Source organism: Chinchilla lanigera, unplaced genomic scaffold (assembly GCF_000276665.1).
Source record: "Chinchilla lanigera isolate Chin_1 unplaced genomic scaffold, ChiLan1.0 scaffold00136, whole genome shotgun sequence".
In the NCBI taxonomy this organism is placed as follows: Eukaryota; Metazoa; Chordata; class Mammalia; order Rodentia; family Chinchillidae; genus Chinchilla; species Chinchilla lanigera.
The window spans coordinates 3,341,382-3,368,217 of NW_004955537.1; the positions used below are offsets into that span (position 1 = coordinate 3,341,382).

General features: G+C 42.4%; 1 protein-coding gene across 2 annotated transcripts in view; it reads left to right on the plus strand.

The window, feature by feature from the left end:
• Positions 1-26,836, plus strand: part of St3gal3 (ST3 beta-galactoside alpha-2,3-sialyltransferase 3) — a 200,667-nt gene that overhangs the window by 83,306 nt on the left and 90,525 nt on the right. For both annotated transcript variants that reach the window (XM_005410679.2, XM_005410678.2), the window contains one exon: positions 16,079-16,121. In XM_005410679.2, coding sequence (XP_005410736.1) covers positions 16,079-16,121 — 43 coding nt within the window. The remainder of the gene's footprint in view (positions 1-16,078; positions 16,122-26,836) is intronic.

Genomic DNA, 26,836 nt, shown 5'->3' on the forward strand with positions numbered 1-26,836 from the left:
GCTTAACAAGATGACAGGATACAAGGTCAAAACACAAAAGTTAGTTGTGATTTTATATACTAGTAGTGAAGCATTGGAAAACAGTAAAAACAACTCACAGTAGCTCCCCAAATCCAAAATATGTATGCGTAAATCCATCTGTAGGATCTGTCTGAAAACTGGTTCCCTCCCTATCTATGTTAAATCTTCAGGCCACAGACTAGGGATCACCTTAAGCTGTTCCTCTTTCTTTACCTTGTTCCTGTCTTCAGAATGTCCTTTTCCCACTGCTTCTTTCTAGCACCACTGTCCAAGGTACCATCTTCTCTGCCCTGGTCTAGAAAACATGTAACTGGGCTTTCTGTGCTCATTTGTTTCTTCCCAGAAGTCCATTCTCATTGTAGCCAGAATACTCAGAATACTAGAAACAACTCAGAGTCTGACTTGTTACCACTGGACACTCTCTGGTGGCCTCAGAGTACACATTAAAATTTAAGCTCTATGAGGCTCTATTTAGTGACTCCTTATTTCCATAATTTCACTTTAATTCATTTGGCCTTCACTGCCCTCAAGCCATGTTATATTCCTACTGCTTCTTGAAGATGCTAGGTCCCTGTTTAAGGGCCTTTGTACTGGTATTTCCTAACCTAGACTATTCTGCCTCAAGCTCTGCATGATTGTCTGTAGGTCTCATTCCAGTGTCACCTCACAGCAAGGCCTCCCAGACCACTTTGTCCAAAACAGTCTATTCTCCCAACACCCAGTGTTTCTCCAAAAAAGGAATGTGTTCATTTGTCCTTAGCACTCATTCTTTCAAACCATCTGCTGTTGTACTTGCATATTGTCTGTCTTGATAGAACAGTTCTGGCACATAGTAGGTATTTTTTAAAGCCTTTTTTTGTTTTTTGGTACCAGGAATCAAACTCAGGACCTTGCATTTGCCTGCAGGCACTGTGCCACTAAGCTATATCCTTGGCCAGTAAATATTTGTTGAATGAAAAGCAGAACATTAAGAGCAGTAATGTCCATCACTTAATGAATACTTAAGGGTGAATAAGTACGGCACATCCATGCATTGGAATACTGTGATCATTAAAAGTGACAACTCAGGTTTTATTTTTATTGACATGGGAGATATTCAGAATATTGTGGAGTCAACAGAACCAGAACAGGCAGCATGTACATTGAGGCCACGTGTAAGTAAAATTATATATCTGTACTCACATTCTTATGGAAAGAGATTTTAGGGAAATAGTTTCCAAAATGTTTATAGCAATTAACTTTAGGTGATGAAAATTTCAAATGGTTCTTCTTTTTCATAATTTCACTTTTTGTATTTGGAATTCTATATTGAACATGTGGTTGTTTTTTTTTATAATTAGGAACCAGTTTGTGGAGAGATCCTTTGTTACACCTCTGTTCAAAGGGGGAGGGATCTGTCTTATTTTGTTTAATAATTGCTTAATGACCATCTTAATCCATTCAGCCTGCCATATAACAAAAATACCCTAGACTACAATTTATAACCGCAGAAATTTGCTGCCCGGTTTGAAGATTAGACAGTCCAAGCTCAAGGTGCCAACTGTGTCAGTGTCTGCAGACAGGTTCCCTGAAGCCTCTGTTGTAAGGGAACTAATCCAGGTAATGAGTGCTCACCTCTCACAGCCCCACCTCTGTACCGTAATGTAAGGGGGACACCAGCATTCCAACATTCAGAACAAAGTAGCCACTATTTATACCTTATCTAGCCTACTAGGTGATAAACTCCATCCAATTTAAGCCACAAACTGCAGAGTGAGTCATTTTCTCCCCCATTTCTTGACCCAGCTGCTTTTTTTTGTTGTTTGAGACTGGGTTTTGTTATGCAGTTCAGGCTGGTCTTGAACTCACTATGTATCCCCGGCTGACTTGGAACTCGTGGCAGTCTCCTGCCTTAGCCTCCCTAGTGCTGGGATTACAGACGTGCGCCACCATGCCTGGCGCCAGCTGCTCTTTTAATGTGCCCTACCTCAGAGATAACGTTAGTGCCAAGGACACATTTGGTGTCATGAAGAGGATTGAATTCACCTGGGTCCCTATCCCTACACAACCACCCTTTCCCCAGGACAGGGTAAGTGAGTACAGTGATCTCTTCAGCTGCAAGGCCCCAGACCCCTTCCACAGCTTGTGATTTCCTCACTCGAGGCTGAGGAGTCTCCACTGTCCTCTGACCCCTGGTGTCACCGTATTGGAGCCCAGCCAGCTGCAGAGGACTTAGCCACCAGGGACTCCGTTGTATCAGGGCTTCTTGCCTCCCCCACACCAATGCACACCCATTGGATTGGACTTTACTTTGTGAACTTTTAAGTTATTTTTCTGGGTCAGTTAATTTAGTCTAGGTCAGTGGGGTTTTTCTATGTCTGTTTTGTAAAACTGCTTTTCCTATTTTAGTTTGTCTTTGATTAATCGGTCCTGTGTTGTGGTTTATTTCCCTGACTTGAGATGACATGGGAGCCATTCGTGCCTTCGCCATTTCCTCCCAGGCCCTTGTTGACTCTCACGATTCATGTGGGCCATGGCTGGGGTCTTTTAACATCACCCCTGCAGCAGGATGTGGAGGAATAAGACACAGTGGCTTTTGTGGCAGCTCTGCTAAGGTGAGGGTCTGCTTGCTTATTTTCTCTCAGAGCCAGTGTGGTGTAAAGAAAGAAAAAAGAGAAGCTTCGGACTCGGTCCTGGGCTGCCTGAGCAGCCTCCCGGTTGGTCCTCTTTAGGTATGTGTCTCACTCGTGTTGCTTCACATCTCTAAGCCTCCTCTGGGAAGTGGAGATGATACATGCCTCAGGGGTGGAAGGGTTGAATTCAGAGTGTTGGTGACAGTACCAAGAGCAGTGTGATTACCTGATAGCTGCTGGGTGAGCAGGGGTTCCCTCGGTCTTTCACTTCGCCTGTATGTCTGGTCGTCCACTTAGACTGTTGCCAGTTTCCTCCTCTACCCACGCTGTGCATACAGGACTTATCTTTAAGATAGCCCATGATTTTTATTGGAGACTGTACAGTGTCGTTGCTGTCATTTCTTTGCAATGAGAAACCTCTTTTGGTTAGAATAAGTCGCCCTTCCACTTACTGCCATGCCCTTTGCACTTAGTAATTCTTCATAGCCCGAAGATGGGAGCCAAACACCACTTTAAGGAAGATTGGGCAAAAGGCCATCGGGTAGCTGGGGGGACAAAAAGCCTGGGCAGCAGAGTTGCGGCTCTTGTGTGAGTGGAATTTTCTTGCCTGATGGCATGTCCTGTCTGCATGGCTTTTGTGAATTATATGAAGCTTTGTGACTTTTTTTGTACTGGGGAATTGAACCTAGGGCTACATCCCCAGCTCCCCTACCACTTATGAGATGCGGTCCCACTAAATTGTTGAGTTCCCAGGCTGGGCTTGAACTTCGGTCTCAGCCTCCCAGAGTGCTAGTCATACAGGCGCATACCACCACACCTGGCCCTGCTTTGTGACTTTCTGATAGAAGTAAGTTTGTATTTTTATCCCATAATATACTAAACTTTGTATACCTCAGTAATGCTCCTCAGGCCAGTCTTAGGAAATATTCATGATTGCCATCAGTAGCAGTCACTTAATAAGCATCCAAGTGGGAATGATGGGATGATGGGAATCAGTGGCAGCTGATGGGAATTTGCACTAGTTCTGCTGCATGGAAAAAGTCTCCCTGAGCATCGGTCATTTGGTCACAGTAGCTACAGCATCAGTACCAGCTGCACAGTAGAACAAAGGAAGCAAAAGAGGTACCGGGGCTTGAAATCTAACCCTAGATCTGAGCTGAGTGTCTACTGTACTTCATATTTTCTTTCTGGAGACTGAAAGAATCATGTCACAGTAGCACAAGCTAAAGCCTTTGATAAAATATTCCAGATTTTCTGCAAGAGCTGTTCCTGTGGGATAATGTGAAAAAAACTTCAAAATCTTATTTGAATATAGTATTTCTTTCATCTGTGGACATGTGCATAGAAAGAGGTTCATGGCTTAAAACATCATTTCATCGTAGAACCTTGAATTATCAAATCTTTGCATCATTGACCACTTACTGAAAATTACCAGGTACCTCTGTTCATTTCATGGCATCTCAGCTTTTCAAAAGTCTTTTAAGGCTTCAAGTAAAGAGAACATGTAAATAAACAATGCAGATACTACCAGGAAAGGAAAAGGAAACGGCTCAGTCAAGATTTCTAATCATAGTGGCAGGTTAGGCTCATAATGCTATCCTGGGGCTCTGCAGCCCGAAGGTGAGGCTACAGTAAGGCACTGAGCTTCAGGGACTTCAAAACCCCTCCCTTTGTCCTAGAACAAGCTCTCACTGCACAGTGCGGTGCTCCCAACTGTTCTCAGGTTCAAATATAGGTAGAAAGTGGTGACATCTGTATGTCATATTCGGGTCAACAGGAGGGGTGTGGGGTAAGCCAAATAGGGCATTGAGAAAACATTCACAATTTCCTGTACAATAGAATTATGATGAGCAGAATTAATCACAAAGTATTAAAGAACACAGTCATATACTGCTTAACAGTGGATAAAGTCTGACAAACCCTTCATTAATCAGTTTTGCTGTTGAGTGGACATCAGAGAATTCTTACACAAGTTATAGCTATGACATCATTAGACATAAATCTAATGAAACCACGATTATTTGCATGGTCTGTCATGGACCTAAATGTCATTATGCAGTATGTGACTGTATAGTAAATGGTTTGGTTTGGTTTTGAAACAGGGTTTTGCTCTGTGGTTCTGGCTGGCCTTGAACTCACTATGTAGTCTAGGCTGGCCTCAGACTCATGGCAGTCCTAATCCCCAGAACTGCATCATCATCCTCCTCCTCATCATCATCAGTGTTACATTTCTTGCACTAAGGGTAATGGATTGGCCCACTGGGAGTCCTCCTCTGGTCTGTTTTGCCCGTTTTGCAGCCTCCTGAGGGATGCTGCTCCACAAGCATCAAGGATATGTGCTGTCCCAGCAGCTCCATGGGCTTGTGTGTCCCCAGGCAGTGGGCATTGTGTATCACTGCTTCAAGGACCACAGGGCCCCCATCAGATTTACTTTGCCAGGCCGTTCCATAGTAGAGCCCCAGACAGAGGTGCCCATCACCACCCCAAACCCACATGCCACTGCACATTTGGGAAGTTTTCATGTCACATAAGAGGAGGACTGATTGTAGATCAGTCTGTCTACAACATGGGGAAATGACCCTTTTCCTGCCATTGATTTCCTCCTCTTAAGTAGGAATGTCGCAGGTGCTCTGTGCTAGAGGTATTGCTCTAACCATAGTGAGGACCAGGCCTCCTCCTGCAGTGGAGCGTCTGTCTGCCTTGAAACTGGACATAAGAACAGAAATTCAAACTTTAGAGTTGCTGATTGCAACATGTGAGCTGTGGGCCCATTACCCGGGGTCTTTGAGGTTACAGCATTATGCACTCTAACTACCAAGATTTTCCTTTTTCCACTGACGATTTAAAAGCAAGAGTGGATAGAACTTCTTGTGCTTTTCATAAAACAGAGCAGTGACACTAAACTATATTTGCCATTTTCACTATCTTCATGGTCATACAATTCAAAATTAAAAAAGAAAACAGTTCTTGAAGAAGCAGTGGCAGTTATAATTTATTTATTTATTTTGTAGTGCTAGAAATGGAACCCAGTACCTCATAAACACTCTGTCCCTCCCTCCCTCTGTCTCTCTCCCCTTTTCCTTTTTTCTTCGTCCCTGTCTCTCCGTGTCTGTCTGTCTCTCTCTCTGTGTGTTTCTGGTACCAGGGATTGAACCCAAGGCCTTTGCACTGAGGTACATTTCTAGCCATATTTTCCTTTTTAAATGAATTTTAAGACAGGGTCTTGCTAACCCTGACTCGAATTTACCTCAGCCTCCAAAAGTGCTGAGATTACAGGAATGCACCACCATGCCTGGCTAAGTAACATCTTTGTAATATTCTGTGTGATGAAATGGGGAATAAACATGGCCCTTTTGCTACACACTGAGTTTAGTGATTGCTTGAGGAAAGGCTCTCTGGGATTGTGTTGCCAGCCAAATGAGCTATCTTTTTCATGGAGCACCATTTTTACTTGAAAGAACTGACAGATTATAGCTTGAGAAGCTTTGGAGTTTGACAAACATTTCCTCAGTAATGAAAGTGAATGGTACTACAGAAAAGGAAGTAACTGACAGTATTTTGATGCCAGTTATTAAATGGGAGCGTTCAAGTGAAAGTTTGAATTTTGGAAAAGATGGTTCCACCTGATAACTTCCCAATAGTTTTAATTAGATAAGAATGGGGGGCTGACCCTATGTTAAAGCTTCTGAAGTGGTCAGGTTTTAGAAATGCCCTCTCTATGCTTGTGAAGAATTTGCGTCAGTACCCAACTGTGTATGCCATTTGGTTGAGATTTAGTAGTTTCTGTATTCAAATCTTGTGGATTCTGGCCAATTCTGTGAGCCTAATTTTTCAGTGGCTGTGTGTTTCTTACTGGGATGACAGGAGACTTGTGTATTTGTCCTTGTAGTTTAGGTAATTCTGCTTTGTATAGAAGTTTCATTACTAGGTGCAATCGCACTTTGGTGCATGGTCTCCCTTTGGTTTATGTCTAGTTTCCAAACTTTCCGGGAATTTTCATGCAGTCTGTAGCTTTTTTCCTGTGGTTTATATGAATCTTTTACTGTGACCTAAAAGGATCAATGAAAAAGTTAGTGGTTGATTCCAAAGACTTTTGGCATATGAAAACGCACTCTGTGCATTCACGGCTCTGACCTGATGCAGGTGCAGGAGGAAAGGAGCCGATATCTGCATCGCCCATAACTCTGCCCACCTAGGGTCAGATGCGTGCTCCTCGGTTGGTGCTTTTGTAATCCGGGGTTTTCCAGCCTAGTGGAGGCAGGAAGCGTAACTCACCAGACTAAACATTTCCCTTGCACTGTGCAGCTGCTGGCTTGCTGCTTGATACCTGGGATATCTTCGTAGGCTTGGAGAGCTGCATGTGAATAACAATATTGACTGTGCCTGGCTGACTAGGAGTCTCAGAGCCTTCGTTCTTAGTGCACATTTGGGATCCGTGTACTGATGGAGAGATCCAGACCTTCCTGCTAGCTACCCTGGAGGTGAATTGTTCCTGCATTGTTGGTACACTCAAAATAGCATTTCCTTTGTAGGGACCCATTCACATGGACCTCCAAGAATGTGTTGTATAAAACAGGATGGTCTGGGCCAGGCATGGCGGCACACGCCTGTAATCTTAGCTTGTAATCTCAGTACTCAGGAGGCTGAGGCAGGAGGATTGCTGCAAGTTCAAGACCAGCCTGGGCTGTAAAACAAGTTCAAGGCCAGCCTGAACTGCATAGTAAAACCCTGTCTCAGAAAGACAAAAAGCAAAACAAAACAAAACATCAGGATAGTCTGGAATCTGTGGTTTCCCAGTTCCTGCCAGTCAAACGGGTCCATCCCTGTGTGCGCAGAGCATTATGCCTCTGCTTTCATGGTTGGTTTATTTTTAATTTACACCTCTCAGAGACTATATTAAGCTTTTCTGCTTGTCAAGGAATTGTGTGAGGAGCTCCACACAGATTAGATCATCAGTGACCTGAACATGTGGCAGGAGTGGGAGCAAAGTCTTGTCGGGTAAGATCCTTGGTTGGGATGGAAACTGAGCAGTCACTGGTGACTGGGGAGGCTCAGGAAGGCTTTGTGGAAGAGTTCAATTTCAGGCCTTGTAGACAATAGGAAGAATGGGTGTGGTAGTGCAAGCCTGTAATGCCAGTACTCCGGGAGGCTAAAGCATGAGGATTGCAAGTTCAAACCCAGCCTGGGCAACTTTGTGAGACCCTTTCTCAAGACAGACAAAGATTTGAGGATTGTAGCTCAGTGCGAAGGCCCTGGGTTCAATCCCTAGTACCAAATGAATAAGTAGAGTGAACCACCTTAGCAAATTGAAAGTCCTTAGAAGGCAACCCAAAAGCAAAAACCAGAAACAGAAAGGGACCAGAACGGGCATTAAATAGGACGGCAGGTAGTTGTGCACGGGAAGAACAAGGGTGCCCCTCTATGGGCAGATGATTGTGATATAATCACCTGGATAGGCTGGAAGCCAGGCACGGCCAGAGCAAGGAAGCAGTGCTGCGAAAGATGGTCAGGCCAGTGATCTTGAGTGGCAGCCGTTGCCCGTCACTGCAAGGGGTGGAAGAGGACAAAGCAGATCTCATGGCTACTGCCCAGGCGTCTCTTGTCATTTGCTCACTCCATTCATTGAGCACATTTATGGAATACCGACTGCATCAGACCCCATCAGGTGCTAGACTTGCAGAGGCACACTGCACCCTTTGGAGGGCGTAAGTGCATTTAGGAATGTTTAAGCAGTGGAAACTGTTTTGAGCTAAGTTAATGGGGACTTAGGAGAACCTAGGTACCCACAAAATCAAACTGAGACCCACACATCTGGTACCCAGAAAGGACATGAAGGACAGTTCCAGTGATGTAGGTTGCAGGAACAGATGGTCCGGTTCTATACTTTTTCTCTCTGGTATCACTCAGGGAGAAAGAGTCTAACCAACCCAGCTTTGGTCAGGTGCCTACATTTTGGACACAGACTGCCTGCATCAAGCAAACAGGATTTCTTTGGAGGAAACTCCAGGGGCCTGCTTCATTTTATAAATAAATAGGTAAATAAACAAACAAAACTTAATAACAAACTAATGGAAGAACGATAGTTATTATACTGTGTGATCTTCAAAGTATTATTTAGAGTATAAGACATAAACCAAAAAATTCTTACAAAAAGAAAACATAATAACCCAAAACTTTCTTTTCAGTGAAGTAAGATAAACTAGTAGCATAAATGAAACAAATTACCATATATATTGAAATATTTTTAAAACAAGGGACTATATAACTTGGGGAGGTATTTGAACTTCTCCCTGCTTCTTTTTTTTTTTTTTTTTTTGAGACAGGGTCGGGGCTGAGGATTTAGCTCAGCAGCACAGCACCTTCCTGGAAAGTACAAGGTTGTGAGTTCGATTCCTGGTACCAGAAAAAAAAAAATTGAGACAGGGTCTCACTGTGCAGTTCAGGCTGCCCTTGAGCTCACTTTGTAGCCCAGGCTGGTCTCAAACTTGCAATCATCCTCCTGCCTCAGCCTCTCTAGTGCTGGGATTATAGGTGTGCACCACCATGCGAGGCCCTACTTCCTAGTTATCGCTGTTCTAGTTTGCCCTTTGTGTGTGTGTGTGTGTGTGTGTGTGTGTGTTTTCTCTTACAAGAGAAACGATACGATATTGAAGCTTGTGTGTCTGACTTACTTCCCATACTTTTATGTTCCCAAGTTGCATCCATTTACTGAAGATGCCTCAAATTTATCTTTCTTTATGGCAGTGTGGTATTCTGTTGTGTACACATTTTCCTTATCCATTCATCTGTGGGTGGACGTATACACTGTTGCCAAGATCTAGCTGTTACAAATTTTGCTGTTATAAATATGGGTGTATGTGTATCAAGGGGCCTGTGTCCAGAAAAGGGTAAAGCAACAGATGTTCACTCCGGGCTTGTGAATGAAGAATGGCAGAAATGCAGTGAGTTCTGTGAGTCTGGTGGATGGACAAGTGGCTCTTAGGGTTAGGGTTGGATCAGAGAGGGTGGTGCTTGCCAGGCACAGCAGTAGTGATACACTTTCAAAGAAAACTAGAAAACCCTTTGTGGAACTAACTTCTTAGCTCTCAGAGGAGAGGCCCCAGTCAGATGGACTGATAGACATGTCCAGGAGGGGAAAGCACACCATTTCAGAGGAGCCTGCAAAAGGGGTATAGTCCGGACAGGAGGAGCAGGGAGTGCATTACAAGAGGATATTGAACTAGGATCTGAAGAAGGAGCAGGAACTAGCCAAATAAGGGGTCAAGAACACATTTCGGGCAAAAGACACTGCTTATGAGAAAGCCCTGTTAAAGAAGCTCAGCTTATTGAAGGAACTAAAAGAAAGCCAAAATGTCCAGAGAACAGCACAGGGGAGAAAATAATACCATGTAGGGCTGTAAAGGTTGGCAGAGACCATACCATGAAGTTCGTGGTACAACAAGAATATCTGTTAAATTGAGCGTGGTGATGGCTGCACCTTGAAGGACGAGTGGGTGTTTAGAATCAGGGAGGTAGGTGAAGTCATTACGGAGGAAGTCTTTGCAGCAGCTGTCAGGTACAAAGGCTGTCCAGGAAAGAGTAGCAGAAGAAGGGTCTGGGAAGACAGATTAAGAAGTGACTATGTGTCTGAGCAACAGTAAAGATCAGCAAACGCAATGGCCATGGTACAGGGATGAGGCTCTGCATTTAGCAATGAGAGATACAGGGTCCCTTGAAACCTTGGAGAACTGGGTGATAGTGTCATTATCACGAAAACACACAGATCTGGGAGACAAGGTAAAGATAAGTGATTTGCAGCATGTTGAGTTAGGAGTGACTGTGGGTCACTTAGGAGTGATGTGTAGGAAATAACCAGTGTGAAAAGGGATTGGGAAAAATACTAAAATGAAAAGCATGTACAAAGACCTGGAGGCGGAAATGTTACTTTGGAGGAAGTTTGAACAGTTAGGTGTGGCTGGGGCTTAGCATATGGCAGGGATGAGGTAGAGGCAATGCAGGGAATCAAAAAATAAAGTTGAAATAGTCATTATAGGCCAGATCATGAAGGATGTGTAAACCAAGAGAGTGAGATTTATTCTGAGAATAATAGAGTCCACTCAAAGGCCTTAAACAGATTGTGACATAACCATCTGGAACTTACATAAAGATACCTCTGGCTAATATGGAGAACTTGCCAGAGACTGATAGGACTAGGGCAGGGAAACCTGGTAAGAGGCTATGATGATCATCTAGGTGAGAGATGAAGCTGGCTTGGTTTGAGATTTAGAAATGAAGAAAAGTAAGTGGATTTGAGGTCCCTTTAACAGACAGAATTAAAAGGACATGGAAATTCAATGAAATGAGAAAGAAGCAGGAATTAAAGAATCCTCTTGGGTTTCACGCTTTGGGGCTGGGTGAAGAGCAGTGCCCTTCAGAAACCAGGAAATACAGGGAGAGAACTGGGTTTGGGATTTGTGAGCATGCTAAGGATGAGCTGTGTGGGACACTGTGAGTTCTGGGTGACCAGGGGACATTAGAGTGGAAATGTTCAGGAGGCAACTGGATGTACAGGCGTGAGCTCATGAGACGTTTGGATTGGGTGCAGTGTAGAGAGTTGGGCAGACTGCACCGAGTACTGAGCAAGGTGAAGTATTGATTGAACAAGGAAAAGCTGAAGAAACAACTGAAAAAACTCAAAATATGTGAAAAAGTTTTTTAGACCTTGAATAATACGAAGCACAGAATACCCATCAATGAAAAAAGGGACCCCAGTTTTCAGTTAACTCTGTAATTGCCCAAGCTAACCACCTGGAAATAGTTCCAAGCCACAGTATAGGGAAAGAGAACCCAGGAACTCCAGGCTCTTCCTGAGGAGACAGCTGAGAACGTTGAGGAGGGCAGAGCAGCTAGAATTTTCAGGCAGATTACCCAAGCAGAGGGGGCTGCACACAGAGCTCTGGGAATTCATTGAGGGACCCCTTGTATTTTTCAGTTAAACACACAGATGCAAAAACTCTCAGAACCCAGGGAAAGAACACTGGAAAGGGGCAAGTAGGATGATCCCTACGGGTCCCACAGGACTGCAGATAGCTCCCCCTAGCCATGTGCATCACGGGGACTTAACATTTTCACAGACCCCATATCCTTGATGTTTGTGACCAGCACAGGAGTGAAGAGCTGCTGCAAGCAGGCCAACCCCTGCACCTCTTCAGGGGTTTTGCCATCAGGAGCTGAGAGGCTGTGTCACTATCCCTTTTCTGGGACAAGGCTGAAGATGCACACTGACCAGTTGTTGACCATGTTGCCAAAGTTACAAAGAAAGCTGGCGTTGGGAGAGGAAAGCCAGTGGAGGGAGACCTGATGGCGTCCTGGTCACCTTCTGTGATTGCTGAAGCCCTGCACACTGTCTCTTCCCACAGTTTGGTTATGCAAACCATTAAATTGCTTGATTTGCCACAGTTAGTGCACCCAGTATATTGTACGTGTGTGATCTGTGGTGAATAATCACAGAAATCACCTTCACTTGGCTTCCTCTGTCCACTTACATTATTTTCAGCATGGAAGTCCAATGAAGTTCTTCGCATCTTTGAAGGAGTAAAAATCTCATGGTCATAAAATAATAATTTAAAAAAACATTAGAGACAATACAGACTTTCACTGGACAGGTTGGTAAGAACTCACCAACAGTTGTCATATTGCATATTGTTGTCTTCACATCAGTTGCTCAGATTAGCAGATACAAGCATGCAAAACTGGTCAAAATATTAAAAAAAAAAATTCAAGCACTAACTGTTCCCTTCAACAAACCACCAGACATCAGCAGTACAGTTATCCCAGCTATCCTTCTATATACCTGTATATATGTATATATATATATTGCCTTAGTACTTTCTTTCTTTTTCTTCTTTCTCTCATCTCAGATCAATCTTCCAGTCTTGTATCTGGTAATCTGAGCAACTTTGTTGAAGATACCAATATGTAATATAACAACCACTGTTAATCCCTATCATTTGGTTGAAACCCTGTATCATTTTTCATGTCCTTGCTTTGTTTTGTTTGTATTTTGCTATCGTTCTTTTTTTCTTTTACTACTCTCTTTAAAATAAAAATAAATAAATTTTTTAAAGTTAAAAAAAATCCCACGGTCAGTGGTCACTTTGAATTGCCAATTCCAGAATTAGAGCATCCCCTCTCACTTAATAGTCATAGCTTTTAATTCATGCAAAGCTCCCCCAATTAGGCCTCCATACCTGCACATGCAGGACCTAGGGGAAGGTGGCCTGCTGACTTGCCTCTTCACCTCCTTCCCCAGTTTGCTGGCTGCTATTTCTGAGCTGTGGAATTGTTACGCAGTGGGGAGAGAGAGAATAAGCAGAAAAGCCTAGGTTAGTGTTTGCACTTTGTGGACCTACCCATCTCTACCGTGGCTCTTGGGGAATGTGGGTGCTCTTGAGGGCATTTCATAGATCCCTGTCAGTCTTGAAGGCCTTGCCCCAGCCTTGCCGGTTCACTCTTGCAGCTTCTGGGAATCTAGATGATTGTTTCTTCTCTTCTGGCAGGGCCTGTTAACCCTCCAGGCAGATGTTTTAGGAAGGGCCCAAACCCCACCCCACCCTAGCTCATTCATGCATCCCTTCTCCTGCAGTTTCTGGGAGTGCAGGCCAGTCCTGACCAACTCTCCTCTGCTGCCTATTAAGTAGGAGATGGGCTCCAGGCAGTCTGCCGTGGCCCCATACCCTAAGAGCTTTATGTTAAACTTCTCCATCAGGCTGGAGGGAGAAAAAAGACTGTCCATTCTGCCCTTTCAGGGAGGTGGTTCATAACATAGTTCCCCCAAAGAAGGTTTTCACATCCTCTCTTCACCTCTGACAACAGATTACTTTCAAATTTGGTGTGTGTTTTGGGGGGGATTAGAATTATATAACAAGCTCTTAGATATTTCCTTTGAAATTCTGTAGCTTACTTTCACTTTGGTATTACCTTAGAATGTTGGCTGAGCCTTCCTTTTCAAAGTAATTTGATTTAGCTTTATAACTTTTGTGACCAAGTAATCCTAATAAGAACAGTCAACAAATACTGATTGAGCATCTCCTATGTGTTGCGTCCACAGCTTGCATTACTTACAAACTGTTAGGTGCTGGCTGAATTTTGCCCATGCCCAAAGCCTTGTTGTGGTTGGTCCATACAACCTTTAGATACCTTTCTTGAATCTACTGTCAGTGTTTATAGATTGAGAGATTTTGCTTTAAAATTCTAAAATCTCTGGCTTGAAAAATCAGATGTGGTAATGCTGGGCCTGCATTGCTGCCTGGCAAGTCAGCTGGAGCTGGTGGAGGCCGCCCTTTCCCAGGGCACACCATGCACGCCTTCCCATGGGCTGGCGCTCTCACTGACGCCAAGACAGGGTCGATTGAAGGAAGTTACCCTTTCCCAAAGAATAAAGGGGAATGTTTCTGACACTTGTGTTGCTTCATTAAAGAACAGGTTGTGAAAGGAACAAAATTACTTTAGAAATGTAATGTTTTCATTTGTTGAATATGTAATCAGTGTGTGTATGTAAAACTCAAAAACTCAAGTTGCCACTTGAAAATAAATCAATATAATTATGACTACTGTTCAGGAGATGTGAGTGTGTGTGTGTGGGGGGGTGTAAATTGAATAATGACATTTCAACAATAACTACAATAAGTAACACCAGTTGCTGCAAAAGGGTATTACATTCTTCTGCTTCCTTCGTTTGTGTTGGGGTCTTACTTGGCCCCTGAGTTTGAATTTGCCTCTCTGGAAGGAGTCTGCAGGTGTGTGTGTGTGTGTGTGTGTGTGTGTGTGTGTGTGTGTGTATGCGCACACACTGTGCGGCCAGGAGTCTTGCTTAGGTCTGAGGAGCAGTGGCATGATAATTGCCACAAGGTTGTCGCCACATGGGAACAAGCCACATATACTTGGCAAGTTAGTGAAGTTTCCTTTTCGTGGAATGACAAAGTAGAGGTGTTTAAAAGTTACTAAACTTTTGAATGAACTTTTTTACAAATTGAGGTTTTAGTTTTTTAAAGTTAGTGTTTTCTTACTCTTTTTTATAAGTTCTTGACATGTTAAGAAAATTCTCATCTATTTGTGTGTATCAGAACAAAACCAGAATTATTTCGAGCCAAGCTTCACTTGCCCAAGGGAATTCTCCTGGGAGGGAAGCACTCCATTGAGTTATGAGTCCTACTCGACATCTTTGATGTTAAGAAGAGGATTTGCTCTCTGACCGCAACTCAGCTGATTGTGAAAGCCAGGCGTCTGGTCTCAACTGGCCTTGCAGAATGACTTCTGTGCAGTACTTGTCAGTATGTGCTACTTCCCCCTCTTGGCTATTCATTGCTTCCTATAGCCAAGTTCCTCTAAAGCTTTGTATGTTGACCTTTCCCATCCCGTTTTTGGGTTGTGGTATTCTGTTTTATCTTTTGAGTGAACCAGGCCAGCTGTATACTGCATTCATAGACCACGTTTATGTGCACACATCCCCTCATACACAGCAATCGCTGAGCAAAGTGTCATCTTCATTAGACAAATACTTTTGAGGACATAGGAAATTTCCCTCAAGACTTAGTACTGGAAATAGGTACAGTTCTGGTTTATTTTGTGGACAGTGTGAATCATGAAATCAGTGCTTTGCGCTTAAGTTTTAGCTATGGAATATCTTGGAGACAGATGTAAGCCTACAGCAATCACACAGGACAGTCACTTGGTATTCTGCCTCCCCAAGTTTATTTTCTATATGCTTTCCCCTCCTGGACCCCAATGCCCTTTTTTAAAAAAATTTCTTGTCCATACAATTCTGAAGTGCTTCAGCCTCACTTTAAAGGAGGCAGAATATTAAAATGATGATGACTTAGCATTTGCTGCAAACATCTTACTGATCTGTTTTAAAATTTTATGTTAAATTTCCTATTCTTATGTAATTAGTTCTATCAGTTCTCTGTGATTACTGCAGCGAGAATTGCTGCCGTGGATTTGAGGAGCACTTGACTGCCACATACTCATTTATAAATGAGCATCCTGGCTCATTTAGCAAATCATAGGCTCAGAGCTAAGTGGAGGCAGAGATTTCTTCCATCTCCAATGTCCAGTTGTGTGGTTTACTAAATTTCAGTTCAAGTTCCTCATTTATGCAGGAAGGCAATTCTGTGTCAGTGTAGGACAGGTTGGCCTTAGAAGACTTGGGACATCCCCTTGCATTGGACCTGGGTCTTCATAAAAGAAGTGTTCAGGAGTTAGTTCGTGATGTAAGTTCAGTTGTGGCCTATGTTTTGGTTCTGTTTTTTAAAAGAGTTGAATTATATATTTTCCACACAATTCTGTTATATTCTTATATTCTTTTCCAAGGACTCTCCATCTCTGTGGTCTAGGTCTGGGGAGTGCAGTGTGCTAGTATCAGTGGTGGCTTGATTTCAGTGATGTTTTCTGCTTTTCTTTTTCAGAGTATGATCGGTTGGGCTTCCTCCTGAAGCTGGACTCTAAACTGTGAGTAGAATGAGAAAATGCCTTGGCTCTATAGTAGAGAGTCTGTGAGATTTGGAGGGCTAACTTTATTTTATTTTATTTTATTTTTTTTGGTTTTCTCCGGTACCGGGAACCGAACTCACGACCTTGCACTTGCCAGGCAGGCGCTTTTGCCGCTGAGCTAAATCCCCAGCCCTGGAGGGCTAACTTTAAAGGGGCACTTGTCTCACCCCAGTGGTTGTGGAGGGTCCCCTGAGGTCTCTGTCCATCAGGTTGTCAGCAGAATCTTTGAGCATGTTACAGTCCATAGGGGGCTTGAAAAGGATAGAGTGGGAGCTGCAAACATGAGCCCTTTGATCTGGCTGGCACAGGCAGCTCTTTGTTGGAGGCCACTGCCAGGGGTTTGAGGGACAAGAAAGCCCCTGGAAAGATTGCTCTTACCGAGTAGAGGGCAAAGAGCTTTTCCATCTGACATGCAAAGTCTTCTGTTCTCAGTCCCCTGTCTTCTCCAGCTTCAGAGCTTGTCATGTCTGCCACAGGTAAACCCTCTTCTCTCAACCCTTGTAAGTGCTTATTACTTGTGCCTCAAACTCCCTTGCTTTGCTAGTCCACTTGGAAAACTCAAAGATCATTTCCTCTCTACATAAAATTGTCTCTTCTGCTGTGCCCCCTTTAAATTTTCTTCATTACCAATTATCTTACTGTACTATGATGAATTGTATAATAGTTACTGCTTTATTAAGGGCATAGACTCAGAGCCAGGCAAAGCTTGGTTCAAGTTCTAGGTTGCCTTTTATTCTATTTGTGATGTTAGACAAGCTGTTTAACCACTTTGAGCCTCAGCTTGATCTATAAGATGAAGATAATTGTATATATAGATATTTTAACAACATTTTCTAAAGGATTTAATTAAACTGATGAATTCATAGAAAGCTTTCAGTACAGGATATCTGATCCAGAATTCTTCCCTGGTGCTGCTTTCTTGGTCTCTCCAGTGCCTAGATAGCACAGGTGTGAGTTTGTTAGGTGCTCAGCAGCACTGGATGGATGGATGGATGATGGGTGGATGTTGGGTGGGTCATTGTGCGCTTTCCTATTTGACCAGCATGCCTTGACTGTTCTTTCCCTACGTGCAGGAGAGGAGACACAGTTCTTCACACTCACATTTAAATGCTTGTAAAACTCCCTTGCCACATCCTATGACTTGTTTTGTTTTGTTTTGTTTGAGACAGGGTCTCACTATGTAATTCTTGCTGGCCTTGAACTCACTACATAGCCCAGGCTGGCTTTATTTTTGTTTTGTTTTGTTTTTCTCCGGTACCGGGAACCGAACTCACGACCTTGCGCTTGCCAGGCAGGCGCTTTTGCCGCTGAGCTAAATCCCCAGCCCTCCAGGCTGGCTTTAAATTCACAGTAATCCTCCTGTCTTCGCTGCTAAAGTGCTAGAGTAATAGGCATATACACCACACCCAACCCATGACTCCTTCCTCGGTCATCTTTGTGTATCTGTATTCCCTGTCCTGACCAAGACAGACATCATGGAACGTCAGGATTGTGTCTCCTTTCCTCCTGCATAGGCTTCATCCACAGCTTCCTCAGGTGGTGATAGTCACACGAACACGAAAGATCCTGAACCAGGGGCTGTTTGGCTTTCCCACTGCATTGTTTGGCATTGGCTCCGTTTTCTAGAGCCTCATTTCTTGGCTCTGGTGCATTTTACTATGAGTTCAGATACTGTAACTCTCTCAGCCTTTGTACATCATGGAGGCAGCTATGAGGGAAAATGGCCTGCCCTTTTTACTGTCTAGTAGAGAGATGTCAGCCACATGTTAACATCTGGAAAATGGGGCTTGATTGCGCCAGAAAGCCACGGGCTTCCCTCTTAGAAAATCCTTAATTCAGTGCTCTGGGCAAAAAGAAAAAAAGTATAAGCCATAAGCAAGAGAAATGCCATCAGAAGGAAGAGATACAATAATTACCAAGTTGAATCACATTAATAACAAAGGATATGTTATTGAGGACATGATAACTACAGTGCTTTAGCTGTCTTCGGCAGTGGAGGAGGAGAAAGAGGAGGGTGCATCTCCCCTGCGGTCTTGACAGTTGAGTGGTACAGAGTAGAATTATCAGTTGTGTAGCTTGCTGTTATGTACCAGGCCAGTTCCAAACACAGATATGTTAGAAAGGTTTCTGCCTTCCAGGGAGAAATTTCCAAGTTAAGGATCCTACTTTTTTCTTTTTTTGGTGGAGTGGAGAGGATTCATCAGCAAAGTATAGATCTTTGGATTACAATTCAACCTCTGCTGCCTAGCTATTACATGACATTTGATAACTCAACTTTCCGAATTCCAGTTTTTCTTCATGAAAAATGTAGACAATTAGCATTCACTTCCTATAGTTTTATGAAGAATAAAAAAGAGTTACGTATACTATGAATAAGGATACAAATGTTAGGATTTCTTTTTATCTTGACTGAAGTTTATTTAACTTTGTGAATATAAGAATTCATCTGCTCTGGAAGTTTCTCCACTGTCTTCTTTCAAGTATTGTCTCTGCTCCACTCTCTGTTCATTTATTCTCACTACTTCTGTTCAAAAACTCTGACGTTCTGATCTAGCCTCTAGTTCGATTATTCATCTCCCATATTTGCCACCCTTTGTACCCTTTCCATAGGAAACTGGAATCCCAGAGGACTCAATGTAAGGATAGAGTAGAATTAAGTTTGTAGCCGTAGGCCAAGACTATGGAAACGATTTCCCCAGCTCCGAGTGAATTAGGATAAATACAAATAGTTGATAAAATAAAAGCAGTTGATGTTCATTGCCAGGGTTCTCATCACTCAGGTGACCTGGGGGACTCAAGCCACTAAGGTCAGGTGAGCTATTCTAGACTTCAGTGTGCCACCAAGCACTGGGCAGAGGCAGGCCCAAACCCCGTCTAGAGAAAGACATGAGCACTTCACAAACAACTTCCTAAGGAAATGAGCGGCTCACAGTAAAAAATAACTAAATACACAGGAAACAAGCTCTCGTTAAAGAGAACCATGAAAAACAACAGACAACAGAGGAGAACCCACAGAGATTTCTCAAATTAGATTTACCAGTGTCTTAGTTACTTTCTCATTACCAGGACAAAATACAGTACCCAACACTCACAAAATTTAAAGGAGGAGAGGCTTATTGTTCATTTGTTTGTACAGAGACTCAAACTCTGGGCCTCGCACTTGCCAGGCAGGTGCTGTGCCGCTGAGCTACATCTCCTGCTTGAGGAGAGGCTTATGTGTCTCGTGTTTTCAGTCCATGGTTCGCTGGCTCCAAGGCAGAAGGGATTGGGCAGAGGATGGCTGCTCTTGGTATGGCAGCCAGGAGGCAGAGCACCAGACCCAAGGCCTGCTGTTGCGGGTAACACAGTGTCCTGCCCCTTCCAGCCAGGCCCTAACGGCGTCCTAATGGCATTCAGCTATGTATTTATCAGTGTTTTGATCCTCTGATGAGTGTAACTCCCCATGATCCAAGTACCTTCTGAAAACCCCACGTCTGAAGACATCAAATTTCTGGAGGACTTTCTAGATCTAAATCATGACCAGACAGAGTTTCTAAAGCAGTTATATATACTGAAAGAAATAAAAGACAAGGCTGAACTATGTGCATAGACTAGGGAATTGTGAAAAGTAAAATACTAGATTTTAAAACATTGAACCTTTAAAACTAAAAAATACAGTGGCCAAAAATAAAAACTGAATAGGAACATTAAGTAGCACAGTATGCACAGCTGAACTGAAGATAAGTCACAAGAAATTAAAACGGGTCAGCAAGCTTGCTGGAAAGGGCCAAAGAGTAAATACCTTATGGTTTGGAGACTTTATTTTCTCTGTCCCAGTTGCTCAACTCTGCAATTGTGATATGATAGGATCCAAAGACAACACATAGATCAATGAATATGGTTGTATTCTAATACCACTTGTTTTTTTTTTTTTTTGGTTTTTCTCCGGTACCAGGGACCAAACTCACGACCTTGCGCTTGCCAGGCAGGCGTTTTGCCGCTGAGCTAAATCCCCAGCCCCTAATACCACTTGTTTTATGGACAGATTTTAATTTCATATAATTTTGTGTCATAAAATATTATGCATCTTTTGATTTTTCTTCCCATAACCAAAGACTAACTCATGGGGTTGCTGTGGTATTCTTACCAAAAAGTAGGTGATAGCTTGGCTTTGGCCCACAAGGTATAATTGACTGACCACTGATTTTGTATGGGGTTGGGGATGGGTATTGAACCCAGGACCTTCATCCTGGGGGCTACATCCCCAGCCCTTTTTAAATTTTTATTTTATATTTTGGGACAGGGTCTTGCTAAGTACCTAAACTGCCCAGGCGGGTCTCACACTTGCCATCCTGCCTCAGGCTGAGCCCTGACTGTGAACGGAACACAACTGTATCTGCCTCCCTCTGTGAGGTGTTTTCTTGAAACTCTAATAGACTCTAATAAAATAGTCTCAAAATACCTTTATGTCTTGTGATATTCCAAAAGTTTAAAAATAGATGTTTTTCAACTTTACTATATTGTTTTAATTATATATAGTAGTATAAGTAGATTGGTTATAATAAAACATTATAATAAGTAATTGTAAGTAGATTGGTTTATGTTCCCTTTGAGATTCCCTGCTGCTTGTATCTACATTAGAAAATCACTTGTTCATGCTGTGAAAATTCAGGAAACTGATGTTTAAAAACTTGTCTCTTAACTGCACAAAATGACACCCAGGAAGACAGTGTGTTTTGGTGGTTGGAAACATAGGCCATGGAGTCAGACCTGGAGATTCAACGCCCCATTCTATATCTTGCTGCCCTGATCTTGAGCATTATTTAACCACCAAGTCTCAGTTTCCCACTGTAAGGTGTGGATAAGAGTTGTAGTAGCCAAGAAATGTGATTTGGTTGTGTTGTACTGTCCTCAGTGTCTGGAAGCTGAGAAAGATGTAGTCAAAAAATGAGACCAGGACTCAATTTTCTTCCTCCTTCATACCCAGAGATTACAAATTTAGGTAAGATGGTCACTGAGAAGGTCACATTTGAACAGAGATTGAAAGAAAGTGAGAGGTTAGTCCTGGCCCTACCTGGAAGCAGAACATTCCAAACACAATCTGTCTCAGGAGGAATACAGCACCATGAGCCAGGAATGTGCCTATTAGCCCAAGGAGAGGAGGACATCTCGAAGGAGCCAGATCCTGGTGTTCAGGTGTGAGGTTCCCAGTGTGATGTGAGCCTTCTGGGTGTGGATTTAATTAAACGGAAGTTTTATCTATTTCAGCTGGGTATGGGTAGATGCTCTGTGCTCTGGAAAAGTTCTTGTCTACTGCCACAATGTGGTGTTTTATAGTTACCAGGTGTGCAAGAACATGGGACTTTATTGCTTAGTCTAATTTGACACAGAGATACAAATGCCTAAACCAACAACTTTTCACCCCCTTAGTGGTATGAAGACACAGGACCGTTGTGAAAGGCCTATAAACACAGGCAGTCCAAACATAGCTGAAGGAAGAGTAGTGGCACACGCCTATAACCACAATTGTTAAGGAGGCTGAGACAGGAGGAGCACAAGTTCAGGGCCAGTGTGAGCAACATAGCAAAAGCCCATCTCCAAACAAAACAAGCAAATAAAATTTGGTTGGTGATAAATATAATCCTAAAACAGCCTGCTAGATTCCCTGTAGCTGCACAGGGTAAGGATTTATTGCACACTTAATAACTGTATGCCCAGGCTGGGCATGGTGGCTTATGCCTGTAATCCCAGCACTCAGGAGGCTGAGGCAGAAGGATCATTGCGCATTCAAGACCAGCCTGGGCTACAAAGTGAGCTTAAGGCCAGCCTGAGCTGCATAGTGAGACCATGTCTCAAAAAGACAAAGAAAAACAAAACCAAAAAACTATATGTTAGGTGCTTTGTATGTTACCTCTTCGTCACAAGAATAGCTAAGATGACTTCGTCCCATCTCAGGGTTTTACATATCACCTACATGCTGATGACGCAGATTTATATCAAGCCCAGCCCTCTTTTTCCATACTCCAGACTCGTTTATCTGCTTGCCTCCTTCACTTGGATATGTTTTAGGCATCTCACAATTAACATGTCCAGAACCACATCCCCACCTTTCAGAATCTCCCTGTCCTAGAAAAAAGCAACTCTATCCTTCTAGTTACTTGAGTGAACAACGTTAGCATCATTTCTTTGACACTGAAATCTAATCATCAGCAAACCCTATTGGCTTTACTTTAAATAGTGTTTTATATCCAGCCATGTCTCCCTACCTGCAGACCCTGTCCAACAGCCATCATCTTCTACCCATTATTGCTCTCCCAACTGATCTCCTTGCTCTCCTGCTTGCTTTCTGTGGCCTACTATGTTAGTCTGCTGTCTTGTCACTGTCACAGAATACCCGGGAAAACTAAAAGATGGAAGATTTATTTTAGTTCTCTGTGTCAGGTTTTTTTTGGCTTGTGGTGAGGCAGAACATCATGGCAGGGCTGTATGGTGGAGCAAATCCATGCGCCTCATGGCAGCTAGGAAATGAGGAGAGATGAGGCCAGGGTTCCAGTGTCCCCGTCAAGGGCACAGCGTCAGTGACCTAACTTCTTCCAGGAGGTCCCACTTCCCAAAGGTTCTGCCTCTTCTACCTTCTCCCGACAGTGTCATCATCTTGGAACCAAGCCTTCTGTACGTGGCCTTTGAAGGACATTTATAATCCTAGCCATAACATCTACTTCCATGTGGAAGCCAAAAAAGGTTCCTGTTGAAATGCATGATAGATCTTCCTCTTATCTGGCTATGACTTTGTACCCATTAACAATCTCTCCCCATTCCAACCTTTGGTAAAACACTCTTCTCTCTTACTTCTGTGAGCTTAGCCTTTCTGCCTTGCACATATGAATGAAATCCTGCAGTCAGAATGTAGAATTTTATGTCTACCGTAGCTGGTATGAACAGGGCCATTCTTAGTTTATAACAGGAAAGCACAACATTGCAGGGTTTGGCTACATTCTTTGTTTCACAACTGCTAGGCTGTGTCACAGCCCACTGTTTGAAGACTTGTCCTCCTAGCCATCTTGTTACCATTGTGACCAAGACCCAAAGAGTCAGATTCCCACTTCGCACTTCATTGGATCTCTTTCTGCACAATGGGTCTTGACCTTGACTACGTGTGGGAATCAGTTGGGGAGCTTAAAAAATTACTGAGGCCCCATTGTACCCTACAGAGATTTAGACCTCATTGGGCATTGGGATTTTTGGAGCTCTACGGGTAAGTCTAATATGCAGTCAGTTTGAGAACCACTGCTTTGATAAAAGATTTGATTTCCTGTCTGAGTAATTCGCTGCTTCCCTGGGTTATTGACACCAAGAATAAGTGTGTCTGCACATGGGGTCTGTCTATATGCAATGACTCATATCTGGGACTTCACCACCTGGAGATTAGGAGTTAGTTGATTAGGGATCCTGTTCAGATATCTTCATGTTTAACAGTTTCCCCAGATGATTCTAATGTGGGAGGGTCAAGAATCATGGGGGTATTGTCTTCAAGGCTGTCATTATAATCATATCTGAACATAATGTAATAATTGCTACAGAATATCATAACATTGTAGTTATTTTTTTTTAATTTAAGAATAGAAGAAGGAAAACATATTAAACAGACATCCATTTACAAAACAGCATAAGAACAATACACGCAATACAGAGTTACAGACAAAGTGGTAGGAAATTAACAAGGGTTCTTGTATTACATATTGATATCTTCAAAGGTAACACTGTAGTTACGTTGGGAGAATAGGATTGCAAGTACTTTTCTTTTGAGTATTGTCCTTATGATACCTTTATAATGAAAAGAATATATTTAGACATCCCCTTTTTTTAATGTAAGTTTTTTCAGACTTTCATCATGAGCTAGGTGTGGTGACACATGGCTATAATTCTAGTACTCTGGTAGGCTGAGACAGTTGGATCACAAGTTCAAGCCTAGCCTGGGCATCTTGATAGTTTAGTGAGAAACAGTCTCAAAAAAGAAATGCAAAAGGCCTAGAGATAAAGCTCGGCCAGCCTGGGCTACATAGCAGGACCATGTCAAATAAATAAATAAAATTTAAAACTCATGACACTTTAGAGATGACAAGAAGTTTAAACTTCATCTTGAGGACAAAAGATACATTGGAAGACTTTAAGCAGATAAATAAAAGTTTTGATCTATAGGAAGATGACTGACCTCAGGAAGGTAGATTTGATTGGAGAGAAGCAAGAGTGCAAAGGGAAAAAAAGAATATCTAGGGGGGTATTGTAGAAGTATAGTATAGAAATCAGTAGAAAAAAATCAACAAAACCAAAAGCTGGTTCTCTGAAGTACAAATAAAAATGATAAACCGCTAGCCAGGGTAATGGGGGTGGGGTCAAATTACCAATATTAAAAATGAAAGAGGAATCATCACTACTAATCCACATATAATAGAAGGATATTAAGCCAGGCATGGTTACACATGCCCATAAGCCTGGAATTCTGGGAAGCTGAGGCAGGAGCATTGCAAGACCCTCTCTAAAAATAAAAAACCCAAAAGAGGTGGGGATGTGGCTCAGTGTGAAGGTCGTGTTCTAATCTCCAGTATGTGCACATGTGCGCGTGCGCGCGCACACACACACACACACACACACACACACACAGATATACACACATAAATAAAAGATAATAAAGGAGGATTGTGAACAACCCTGTGCTCATAAATTTGATAACTTAGATAAAATGGGCCCATTTCATGAAAAACACAAACTACCAGAACACACAAGGAGAAATTGATAATCTGAGTAGGACTGTATCTCCTAAAGAAATTAAATTGGGGTGGGCTTAGTGACACACCTGTAATCCCAACTACTTGGAAAGCGGAGGCAGGAGAATCACGAATCTGAGGCCGGCTTGGGCAAATTTAGTGAAACCTTATCTTAAAATTTTAAGGGATGTAGAGGCTGGGAATACAGCTCAGTGCCCTCCCGGTTCAATCCTTAGTACCATTGAATGAATGAGTGAATGAATGAGAAGCAATTGAATCACTTAATTACGAAACAAAAAACACCAGGCCCAGATGGTTTTACTGGTGGAGTCTATCAACATTTAAGGGAAAATAGCAATTCTCTGTCATTTCTTCCATTGAATAGAAGCAGAACAAACACTTTGCAGTTCATTCTGTGGCCCAGAATTACCCCAAAATTATCCCCAAACCAGATGAAGACATTATAACAAAGGAAAACTACATATCACTCTCTCTCATGAACATATTGCAGATATTCTCAGCAAAACGTTAGCAAATTGATTTCAGCAGTTTATAAAGTTTATAAAAAGAATTATATACCACAACCAAGTATGCAAGGTATTCAAGGATGGTTCAGCATTTGAAAATCAAGTAATGTATTCCATCACATCAACAGGATAAGGAAGAAAACCCTATGATTATATCTATAATGTAGATAGAATGTTTGACACAATCCACCCTTTTGTGATTAAAAAAAAAAAAAACTAGCAAACTATGACTAGAGGGAATTGCCTCACTTTGATTTTTAAAACTACACAATACCTGATGCTAACATCATGCTTATGATGAAAAACTAGATGCTTTTCTCCTGAGATGAGGAAAAAAGGAAGCATGTCACTTCTCACCACTCCAGCATCATATTGAAGGTCCTAGTGAGCTCAATAAGCCAAGGAAATAAAAGCCATACACATGGAAGAAATAAAACTGGCTCTGTTCGCAGATGACATAATTGTCCACGTAGTAAATATCAAAGATTGGCAAACACTTCTGGAACTAATGACTGATTACAGCAAGGCTGCAGGATACAAGGTTAATATACAAAAGGCAGTTGATTTCCTATGTATCAGAAATGAACAAAATTAAAAATATAGTATCATTTACATCAGCACCAAAAGAAGAGAAGGTATGGGGAAGGAGAGGGAGGAAAGGAAGGAAAGAGAGAGAGGAGAGGAAAGGAAAGAGGGAGGAGGAGGAAGAGAAAAGAAACATATTTAGGGGAGAAATCTGACAAAATTGTACATGTATGTATATGTGTCTACACATATATGAAGAAAGTTACATAACTCTAATAAAAGAAATCTAGATACATGGAGAGGTATTCCATGTTCTGATGGAAAGATTCAAGGTGTTTTGTTCTTTCCAACTTGATCTATAGATTTGATGTGAAATCCCAGCAAGTTATTTTATGGATATCAACAAATTTAAAGTTTATATAGAAAAGCAGAAGATCAAGAATAGCCAACAATACCAATAAAGAACAGTTTGCTCAGAGCTGCAGTTAATCAAGATAGCAAAGGATTGGCAGGAGAATAAGGAAATACAGTAGGTCAGTAGAGCAGGATAGAGAACCCAGAAGCAGACCCACACAAATAACCTCCTCAGATATAGTGTATTGGTCTTTGACAGAGGAACAAAGACAATTCTAAAGGAAAATGACAGTTTTTCAACTAATGGTGCTAGAACAGTTGGACATTCCATGGGCACAAATCTTTCAGGTGTTACGTGTTTCACAAAAATTAACCCAAAATAAAACCTAAATAGACCAGAATTATTATTGTTTGTATAAAAAAGCCCTCCAAAAGACTTGTGTGTTCAGACGTGGGGATTTTGGGAAATGATTGGATCATGAGGGATCTAACTTCCTCAGTGGATTCATCCAATGACAAGTTG